At 36.6% G+C, this 11,725-nt stretch overlaps 1 protein-coding gene across 1 annotated transcript in view; it reads right to left on the bottom strand.

The window, feature by feature from the left end:
* Positions 1-2,957: 2,957 nt before the first annotated feature.
* The window catches only part of KLKB1 (kallikrein B, plasma (Fletcher factor) 1), a 34,964-nt gene continuing 26,196 nt past the window's right edge, over positions 2,958-11,725 (bottom strand). The window contains exons 6-14 of the mRNA XM_006834509.1: positions 9,971-10,130; positions 8,934-9,043; positions 8,614-8,776; positions 8,403-8,515; positions 8,041-8,209; positions 7,088-7,263; positions 5,246-5,341; positions 4,404-4,543; positions 2,958-3,149 (exon numbers count right to left, since the gene is read on the bottom strand). Coding sequence (XP_006834572.1) covers positions 2,958-3,149; positions 4,404-4,543; positions 5,246-5,341; positions 7,088-7,263; positions 8,041-8,209; positions 8,403-8,515; positions 8,614-8,776; positions 8,934-9,043; positions 9,971-10,130 — 1,319 coding nt within the window. The remainder of the gene's footprint in view (positions 3,150-4,403; positions 4,544-5,245; positions 5,342-7,087; positions 7,264-8,040; positions 8,210-8,402; positions 8,516-8,613; positions 8,777-8,933; positions 9,044-9,970; positions 10,131-11,725) is intronic.

The following is an 11,725-nucleotide window of genomic DNA, read 5'->3' as shown; positions in this document are numbered from 1 at the left end:
GCGTGACACCAGGACTCCATTGAGGAACCTTATTATTCAGTTATTAGAACAAGTGGATATTGAATTGTTTAAAAGCCAGAAAAGTGTGTGCCAGATTATTTTTTTGTTTTTTTTTCTAACCATACTTCTTTTACCTGTATACTGAGCAAATAATCCAAGAAGGCGAATCATATGAAGAACTTGGCAACAAGATTAGAGGAAGACTCATTAGCAACCATCAAAATGCATATGGTACAACCTTGCTTGCTGGAAGTGAAAAGGATTTAAAATATAGATGAAGATTGAAGACTACAGCCTTCAGTATGTATTGCACCTCAATGTAGAGAAAGCAAAAACTCTGACAACTGGACCAGTAAATAACATCATGATAATGAAGAAAACATTGAAGTTTTCAAAGACTTCATTTTGTTTGGATCCACAATCAATACTTACGGAAGGAGCAGTCACAAAATTGATCAGCATATTGCCTTAGGCAAGTCTGTTGCAGCTGCACAAGCACTCCTTAAAGTGTTCAAGAGAGAAAAGAAACCAATTTGAGGACTAAAGTGTGTGCCTCATCCAAGCCACTGTATTTTCACTAGTTTCATATTCATGTGAAAGTTGGCTAATGAGTAAGGAAGACCATATAAAAATTGATATATTTGTGTTACGGTGTTGGAGAAGCATCTTTAAAACACCATGGACTTTCAAAAGAACAAAGAAGTCTGTGTTGGAAGAAACACAGCTAGAATGCTCCTTTGAAGCCAGGATGAAGAGACTTTGTCTCTCATACTTTCGACAAGTTATCAGGAGGGACCAATCGCTGAAGAAGGATATCATGCTTGGTAAAGTGGACAGTCCATGAAAAACAGGAAGACTCCCCCAACAAGATGGATTGGCACAGTGTCAGTAGCCATGGGCTGAAGCATAACAATTGTGTGTCCTCATAACACAGGACTGAGTGAGCAGTGTTTCATGCTTAGGGTTACTAGCAGTCAAAACTGGCTCAATGGCACATAATAACAACAACATGAAGAACTGTACTCCAACAAATTTGAAAATTTAGAAGAAATGGTCAAGTATTTAGAAACACACAATCTACCTAAACTAACACAGACAGAAGTAGAACACTTGAACAGACCTATAACAACAGAAAAATCGATCAAGTTATAAAAAATATCCCAACAACAACAAAAAATCCAGACTCCAAAAGCTTAACTGAAGAATTCTACAAAACGTTCAGAGTAGAGATGACAAAAATTCTATTTAAACTATACCAGAATTTAGAAAAGGCTATAAAAACTCCTAAATACATTTTATGAAATGAGCATAACTGTCCTACCAAAACTAGGCACAGATAACACTAGAAAAGAAAATTATACCTCAATATCCCCCATGAACATAGATGCAAAATAAAATCCTAGTCAATAGAATTCAACAGCATATCAAAAAAAACAAAACAAAACAAAACAAAAAAAACATCACTGTCAAGTGGGGTTCATATCAGGTATGCAAGGATAGCTCAAAATTAGAAGAACAATCAAGGTAATTCACATTTCAAAACTCTACTCCCTGTTTTCATCAAACTAGCTTATTCCCTGATAAACAAAAGCCCAAATGTTTACCCAGCAAACAATCCAAAGTCCTCTTCAATTACCCTTTAGCGTTATCAATACTATAAACTGAAATAGAGTTTCCTTACTAGAAACTTTTTTTCCCCTTTTAATTTAAAAGAACATCCACACAGAAGAAAGATCAATATCTTCGATATCTTTATTGCAAGCAAAGACAAAAGTTGCAGACTTTGTTTTGTTTTTATCAAAAAAAGTCAGATTTTTAAAAAATAGAGTAAACTTTTAAGTCTTCATTTTGCAGCTGAATTACTCCAGTCACTGAATAGTTTTCCTTTAGTTCTTACCATTTTTAACCCTTTGTACTGTTCAGTGCATCTGAGTATGGAAGAAAAATTCTATCTCTTTTAAAAAATTATACTTTTCTATTTTTATATTTAACTGTAGCACTATTTCGTGAAAAAGATTAAATCTATGTGCATATTATTCCCTTTCAGTGTACTAAACCAAGTGACTTGGTATTGATTGTGGTAACCACTGGCAAGTTGAGCATTTGTGTTGCATACAAATTTATATCATCCATTCTACAGCTATCTCCTACTACCATAAATTTGAGAACATTTTATGAAGTACTTTATACCTAATAATGCTACTTCAAAGACCATTGCAGAACCCAATATCCCTGAGCAACTATAATGACTGTCTTTTACAAAGAAGACCCCTGCCCTCCACAAAGGTTGTGAAATGTATGTGTTGCAGAGAAAACCAGACTGGTCTCTCAGGTACACCCCACTTGGACCCTTGGGTAGATGCTGTGATAACAGAAACAGAAGATCACAATGAAAAGGTATACTGTTATTCCAGAACCAGGTAACTTAATCTTCCATGCAAAAGCCATGTTACATAGGCTTCTTCTCTCCCACTTGGCAGAATGAAACCTAATTCTGTCACTCCCAATGCCACAGGTTTTAATGACTAAGGAAGTGAGGCAGATATAAGCAATTACTATCTTTGAAATATATTTAGTGTTTGAAATATACTCAGCAAGATTAGAGTGTTCTTAGGCACCATGCTATACTTTGGAGTCACTCATCCTTAGCTCTTCTTCATAACCAGAGGAAAACACTATTCTAATCATGTTCTGTTGTCTTTTTATTTCATGACAAATAAAGTTATTTCCCATTGTTAGCTCCCAGTTACTGAATGCTGAAACCATGCCCAGCATAGACATTAACTTCAGTAGCTGTGTGTGTAGTGTCTCGTTTTAGCCTTATTACAAGGATGTGAGGTAGACACCACTCTCCATGTTTTGCACATGAGGACAACAAGACTGAGCATTTGAATTGAACTCAGGTGTGTAAAACTAGTGCTGCAAACTGGGCTCTCCACCACCGCCACACAGCCTCTTCACACTGGTGACTTCATCAAAGAGTTTCCACCACCATCTTCTGTTTTCTCTAGAATCCAGTCCACGTACTCAGCCACTTTGGTGTAGACACCTGGTTGTTCCCTGCGGGCACAGCCTTCACCCCAACTGGTGATGCCAACCAAATGCCAAATTCCATCATGTTTACAGACTAAGGGACCACCTGAATCTCCCTGTATCATAGAGGATAGAAAAATAAGGTGATAAAAAGTTATGACAAATATGCTTCAAATAAGTAATTAATAAAGTGATTACCTTTAAAACCATAGTGTGCCATGTATTAGGTTCCAACTCATAGTGACCCTGTATAAGATTTCAGAAGCTGTAAATCCTTATGGGAGCAGAAAGCCTCATCTTTCTCCTACAGAATGGCTGATAGTTTCAAACTGATGACCTTGTGGTTAGCAACCTGAGTCGTAACCACTATGTTACTAGAGCTCATATTGCATTAGGCAAATCTGCTGCACAAGAACTTTTTAAAGTGTGGAAGAGCAAAGATGTCAGCTTGAGGACTAACGTGTGCCTGACCCAAGCCATGGTATTTTCAATACCTCATATGGATGTGAAAGCTGAACAGTGAATAAGGAAAACCGTAGAAGAATTGATGCTTTTGAGTTATGGTGTTGGAGGAGAATATTGAAAGTGCCATGGGCTGCCAAAAGAACTAACAGATCAGTGTTGGAAGAAGTACAGCCAGAGTGCTCCTTGGAGACCAGGATGGCCAAATTTTGTCTCTCATACTTCGGACATATTGTCAGGAGAGACCAATCGCTGGAGAAGGATATCATGTTTGGTAGGGTGGAGGGTCAGAGAAAAAGAGAAAGACCCCCAACAAGATGGACTGGCAAAGTGGCAGCATCAATGAGTTCAAGCGTGGCAATAATTGTGAGGTTGGCCCAGGACTGGGCAGTGTTTCATTCTGTTGTGCATAGGGTCGCATGAGTTGGTACTGACTAGATGGCCCCTAACAACAACAAACCTTTAAAATGTTCTTTCTTTCACACATACATACATACAATTCCTTAAAATTCTTCAAGTATCTCCCGAGGCTTATTAGCTATGGGATGTGGTAAAACAATCTAATTTAATGGTTTAAGATTCCACTTTATGTTGATTCCCTCTTTTCCTTTGAGGTAAATTCAATAAAGAAATGGAGACACCTTCGTCCCAGTGTTAGGAAAATATAATGTTCTTAGTACAGTGTTAGTGTGTACAATTGTCCTCTCTTGCATACAGCATGCCCTCACAGAGATTATGGCATATGTGTATCCAATTTGTTACAGATTTTTTTTTTTTAATGAAATGATCAGATCACTTTGGCTTTGAATTATTTTACAACTATAAAGAAATATACTAGTAGACAATATATTTTGTGGTGAATATTCTCAAGCAACTGACTGTGTGCTTTTCCATAATGATTGTATTACCTTACAAGCATCTGTCCCTCCTTCTTTATAGCCAGCACAGATCATTTGTTTGGTTATTTCATAATCGCTATATCTTCTCTGACATTCTTCATTAGTTACCAAAGGAATATTTGCCTTTTGTAGAATATTTTGGATTTCACCTATGAAATGAAAAATATAGACGTTCAGAGAGAGGAAATCTAGTAAATATGAAAATAAGAGTGAAATCCTAAAGCAAATAATGTACTTATTTTATTTTATGCATTGAAAATAATTATTTGACAATTGGTTCATAGACTATCAGATTTCCAAAAGGGTCTATGAAAAGATTAATAATTTGTCATAAAGAAAGACAACATACCTGCTTATACCCCTGGTCATTAATATTAAGTGAAAACAATAGTATTGATGAATGAGAACATTATCAATATAGAGAACAGGAGTGGAATAAATATGCTCTATAAGCTTTGTGTTATTGTTAAGTGCTGTCGAGTCAGTTCTGACTCATAGTGACCCTGTGTAGGGTTTCCGAGGAGTGACTGATGGGATTGAACTGTCAACCTCGTGGTTAGCAGTCAAGTGTTTATCCTACAGTGCTACATGTAGGCCTTATATGGACCCAGTTCTTAGGTGAATTCAAGCAAATCAATGAAGATGTTTTTAAAGGTTACCTTTTAAGTTTTTTCAGTTTGTGGCAAAATGCATCTTCTCAAGTGTCACTGAATAAATATTTGGGAATGGATATTTTGGAAAGATCAGGAATTTGGGTACAATTATAGACAGAGACTGACTAAAGTGATCCATTCTATATATTTTAACATATAAGACTTGTTAAGACCAACATTTAAAATGTCATGTAGAACCTTTTTCCTTGTTGAAGCCCCAGCCGGTAATCCAGCAGTTGGTATAAATTGTATTTGTATCATCTTTGGAAGGCAGACATACTGGTTTTTGGAGTTCTGAAAAGTAATTTGAAATAAGAATTTAATTAGGCAAAATTAAGGAAGCTAGTTTTAAAAACACATTATTTACTTAATCCATGTTTTTCTTCTATTTGTTATTACCGTGAATAAATAGCCCTTTACTGCTCAATTTCTAAGGTCAATGATTCAAGAAAAAAATTTTCATCAGCAGAGTTCATTTGCACTTGACATTTTTGTAGTTAAATTTTTCTGGGTTAAATAAAAATCTCAGAACCCAAATTTACTTCCAAAGTCATTGTCAAAATTTTGTTTCTTATGTAGGATACACAATGGTATGGCTCTGTAGGATAAGTACTGAACTGCTAACCCCAGAGGTCTGCACTTCAAAATCATCAGCGACTCCTCGGAAACCTTATATATGGTTGCCATGAGTTGGAATCGATTGGACTGTATTTAACAACAATAGCAACAACATCCTTAAGCATAAGAGCAATCTACACTGCTATATGCGCTATTTTAAGTGTTTTGATTTATTAACTGACTTACTAATTATAAAATAAATGAGGTAATCACCATTCCCATTTTACATGCGAGGAAATTCGAAGTGCAAAGAGCAAAAGCAACTAGCCCCAAGTTACATAATTAATGGTCACAAGGGGATTCAATTTCTCTAACTATGACGTTATTGCCTTCCCAGAGCGTCTTTCTGCACTATTCTGTCTACTTAAGATAAAACTGAAAAATAAAGTGTTATTTGGTTCCAACCACCTTCCTATATTCCTGATATTCCTTAATCCAAAGTAATGGTAATTCTGATGCTCTGGTCAAAGGAAGTCCAATGTTTCCCTGATGGCAAAGATTGTGCCTATTATTGTAATTGTTGTTGTTGTTAAGTGCCGTCGAGTCGGTTTCGACCCATAGCGACCCTGAATAGGGTTTCCGAGGCTATAATCTTTACGGGAGCAGATCGCCTCATCTTTCTCCCGCGGAACAGCTGGTAGTTTCGAACTGCTGACCTTCCAGTTCACAGCCCGATTCGTAACCACTACGCTACCAGAGCTCCTTCTTGTAATAGTGTCATCATTGTTGTTCAGTGTTGTCGAGTTGGTTCTGATTCACAGTGACCTTGTATAATAGGTTTGAACCTCCAACTTTGTGGTTAGCTGTCCAGTGCTTATCCTACAGCACCACACCAGGACTCCAATAGTATCATTGTTGTTGTTCAGTGCTTTTGAGTTGCTTCCAACTCATAGTGATCCTGTATAGGGTTTCCCAAGAGCAGTGGTGACCTTGTGGTTCAAACCAATCTTGCAGTCCAGTGCTTTATCCCACAGCACCACATCAGGACTGCAATAATATAATTGTTGTTGTTGTTGTTGTTATGTGCCGTGGAGTCGATTCCGACTCATAGCAACCCTGAACAGGGTTTCCGAGGCTATAATCTTTACGGGAGCAGAAAGCCTCATCTTTCTCCCATGGAATAGCTGGTAGTTTCGAATTGCTGACCTTGTGGTCCACAGCCTGATTCGTAACCACTATGCTACCAGAGCTCCTTCATAGTAACAGTTATATTTCTATCTGAAGGAATTCATTAAAATTCCTTGCCCCTTAAGTAGAAGGAATTTTTTGTACTTACAAGCTCTTGCCCTCCTTGGTAACCCTCACCTATCTCCCAACGTCACCAAGCGTACTATAAAGATAACCCCTCCAGATTCTGTCCTCTCGTTCCGACTGGTGTGCAAATTTAAACCAAAGTATTTCAGTTGTAAATATTCCACATACCAGTATAATTCAAGGGAGTCTCCAGTTTCACTAAGGCAATATCATGGCCACCTTCTGAAACTGCATATTGTTGGTGAATAATAATCTCTTTTATTTGTGAGAAAGGTGTTTCTTTTGTTATTTCAGATATATTTAAAATACCACCATAAATACGCCAAATATCTGGCCAGGCAAGCCTAAGAGGGAAAGATAAATAGCTATTGAAGCCAGAGAAATTGACCTTTGATATTATTCCTATTCTCCTTTACTTTGCTTTCTAAAAATAACTGGGACGGAAATGTCACATTTTAAGTCTGTCACTTAGTTTTCCAATTAATGCAGTTATGATTCATAGTTTACATATCTATCAAAAAATTAACTCAATGGAGCTTTTATAAATTGCTCAAGGTCATACCTCTAGTCAGTGACAGAGCTGTGACTCCAACATCATTATGTCTAACTACAAAGCCTAAGTACTGAAAACTTTAAAACCATTCCATGTGTACGATTTTCTCAACGAATTAGAAACATTATGTACATTGAAAAACAAACACTAGTAAAGTATATCTCATTTTACTTTATCATCATTGTTATTAATATTGTAGTACATTTGTGAATCAAAGAGCAAAAGTTAACATTTCTATGGGCCTGAAGCACAAGTCTTTGGTATCTTAGAATACATATGGGTAGTGGTGATGGAGCAGGCACCAATTAGGGCATTTTGGAGTTATTATTGAAAGCAGAATAGTATCAGGAGTTCCTTTCCTGTACATGGACCACTGTATATCTGATGGATCCAATTAGTCTGCTTGGGCTCTACGGGTAATAGATTTATTGAATACCAGTCCTGCTTTAAAATACTTCAAATTTAAAAAAGAAAAACTCTTTATTAATAATCTTACATCATGATCAAAAAATTGATTACAAATGTATCAAATAAAAAGACAAGTAGATAAGATCCATCTAGAACTTACCCATCAAAGCAATGGGCAGCAGTTAGGACCCATTGGTTTCCAATGATTGACCCTCCACACATATGGCTCTGGGTTTTCAGTGTTACCTGCAGGCTGACCTGCCAGGGCCACTCTGCCAAAGAAGACCTGGTTCCTCCAACAATGCGTGCACTTAATTTTGGTGTGCAGACTGAAAAAAAGAGTGTTGGCACCAATGGTAAGAATTAGATGTGGATCACAGTCCTCTTGTATCCAGGAGAACAAGATATGGAATTCCATAATATAAGACTAAACACTTGTTTAAACAAGTTTAAGCAAGTGTTTAGTCTTATATTATGGAATTCCATACATAGAAAGAATGAAAAAAAGTGAAGTTTACTCACCAGAGCTGTCTCCAGTTTTACACAATCTCAAAGAATAACCAGAGCTCCGTTGTGTTTCATATGTAATCATTGTTGGGGAACCATCCAAAGATAATTTTAAAGAACATTTACACCTAAATCAAGTAAGCAGATTAAAGATGAAACCTTTACAGTGTGAAAAGTACATGAAGTTGTCCTGACAACTGTCTTTACAAAATAACTTTTCACTTACTTCTGCTCCTGGCAGTCTTCTGGGAGTAAGGAATAAGTGAAAAACTGACAGCGAATCATCTTTGTACAAGTCTCTTGGCAAATATCCACTCCTTTAACGAAGGTCACATTTAACTCTTCCCCTCCAAAATCAACTCCAGGGTAAATTTTGAAATGGCATTGTTCTGTGCCCATTATAAATGTAGAAAGGTACACAATGAGAAAAGTAATAAACTACAATTGCACAAGTCTCTGATATAAGAATTCTTTCATAGCATTTACTTGTTAGAAGATCATAAAACTGATCACATGTTATGTGATGTTATTATTGAATCGCGTTACCAGGCAAAGTTCTTTTGCAGGTTAAGAGGCTATATCCAGATATGGCATTTTTCTGTAGAGTAGAGGAACTCGGTGTTCCATTTTTGGAAGTCTTAAGGAAACAAACATTTCTATTAAAATGAGAGAGGGGGAAAGAAAGAGAGAGAAATAAACTACGTTAAAAGCCTTAGTCAAACATAAAAACACCTAATCAAAAAAGCACCTCTGTAAATTTTAATCTTCTGAGAAACTCTCTTCAAAGTAATTCAGAGTACAAAACACTAATTAATTATAGAGATTAAATGTAAATCAAACCAAATCCTCCTCCTGGAGAAAACTGATAGGCATGGATAGCCCGAAAAGAGGATCATGGTAAAGTCACACCTTATAATAAAAAGAGAAAAGAAAAAAAAGAAAAAACAAAAAAACAAATTCTGGGGATTTCCGCGGCTGATGCTATTATGTAAGGGCATGCCCTTCTTATCGCTCCATGTTGTGTATAAAGAAAAGCAGTGGGCGCTCTAAGGGTAACGAGGGCCAACCAGAAATTTAATCAGGATTAATAGGACTGTAGTTTTTAATCAGAGAGGTGTTGGAACCAACAAGCTTCATGTTTATTCTGCTGGTGAGAGGTTTTTACTTCTAGTCCTGGTGTGGCGCAGAGGCTTAATGCACCAGACAGCAAAGCTGTTTGAACTGCAAGGTCAGCAGTTCAAGCTCACCAGCTGCTCCTCAGAAACCCTACACAGGGTCACTACTTGAAGGTACTTCACAACAACAATCAAGCTAATATAAACACATTCAGAACAGTAAGAAAGGCATCAAACATCCTCTCTGTTATTCTAATGACTCTTTTGTTAATGCAATGGAATTTTATTTTACGTGACAGATGCAGGAAGAAAAGTCTACTCTTGTCTTAAATATTCCACAACTAGTAGAAAAGTATCCATCTAAACTGCAGATTCAACTGTTTAGAGGGAAAAGGATACACTTTTAATACCTGAAAGTATAAAATTAAAGTGATGAAATAACAGCAAATGATGCATATTAATACTCACCTTTGTGATTGTATATGCCATGTGTTTGTATAGAATGTAAAGAAGAGGCAGTTGGGATGATAGGTGCAAATGATTCGACATACAAACGCATCTGGAGTGACAGCTCTGGCCACATCCACATCTGAAAATGCACGTTGTTGGAAAATGTCCATGTGGCAACCTGTGAACTCACGGAAAGACGATATTGCTCAGTATATGACATAACAAGTCATTTGTGTGTGCTTTGTCATCATAATACAGGAAATTATCAAGGTTTGTTATTTATAGCACTAAACACAATGAATGGGTGGGGGAGGGAAAAGTCTGTTAAAATATCCCCAAACTTGTCAAACACATTTAGGTTTCTACGTATGAGCATGTGTTCATATTTTATTTCTATTACCCTGCCTGTCCCCTTGACCTTAAGAACCTGAGATTTTGACCTATATTTTCCTGAGTATAATGAAAAAGTTAATAAAGAGATACTAACAAAAATATCAGCTAGCTAATAAAATGCCATGTGCACGTTGAGATTTGAACAGGAGAAATCTACTTTCATTATCCTCATATAATCTTATTTCTAAATTTCACTTTTATCTGTGCTCATATTATTTAGTCAATTTACTCAATTCAATAAAACATACATTCTATCAAAGTTATGAAAGAGTATAAAATAATGGTAACAATTATGGGAAAGATCCAGTTATAACTTGAACACAGATGGGTCAAAAGACAGTACCCTCATTGTCATGTTGTTGTTAGGTGTCCTTGAGTCAGTTCTGACTCATAACAATCCTATGCACAACAGAACAAAATTCTACCTGGTCCTGTGTCCTCCTCATAATTGTTGTTACGTTTGAGCACATGGCTGCTACCACTGTATCAATTCTTCTTATTGGGGAGTTGTTTTCTTTTTCTCTGACTCTCCACTTTTCCAAGCATGATGTCCTTCTCCAGGGATTGCTCCCTCCTGATAATATGTCTGAGCATTAGAAGCCAAGTGTCGCTATCCTGTCTCCTAAGGATCATTCTGGGTGTACTTATTCCAAGACAGATTTGTTTGTTGTTCTGGCAGTCCATGGTAATTTCAATATTCTTTGTCAACATCAACATCATAATTCAAATGCTTGGTTTCTTCTACAATTTTCCTTATTCATTGTATAACTTTCACATTGCACATGAGGCCATTGAAATACCATGTCTTGGGTCAGGTACACCTTAGACTTCAAGCTGACATCTTTGTTCTTGAACACTTTAACTTTTATTTGGGGTGGGGAGTAAGTGGAGAGTAGGAATCAGGAGTTAGGGTTAGGACTATGGCTATGTCTAAGCAAGGCCCACAACTTTGTTTAGTGTTAGGACTAGGATCAATGCTAGTAGTAGGGGTTGGGCTACATCGATGAATAAGGGTTGGTCTAGTTTTAGGGTTAAAGTTAGGTTTATTTTTTCTTGAAATCTACTTGATTTCCCCTTTATTTGGAATGGCTGTAACTACATTATTCCCTCTTCTTACTTTATAGTTTATTGTTGCTGTTTTTGTTGCAAACTGATGTCTCTGGTTCCCCATTTTCAGTCTTGTATGTTTGTTGAATTTTGAATACTTCTTTATCCGGATTGAGTTCTGGATGATCATATTGTCATGTTTGTTAGTCTCGGATTGTTATTTGCCATTGTTGGATATCTGTCCAAAAAACTCCCTTTAGTATTTTTTGTAAGGTTGGTCGGGTTTTGGTAAATTCTTTTAATTTCTGTTTATCTGTTCTGTTTATCTTAATT

Source organism: Chrysochloris asiatica, unplaced genomic scaffold (assembly GCF_000296735.1).
Source record: "Chrysochloris asiatica unplaced genomic scaffold, ChrAsi1.0 scaffold00011, whole genome shotgun sequence".
Lineage (NCBI taxonomy): Eukaryota > Metazoa > Chordata > Mammalia > Afrosoricida > Chrysochloridae > Chrysochloris > Chrysochloris asiatica.
This window is presented reverse-complemented; position numbering and strand designations above follow the sequence as displayed.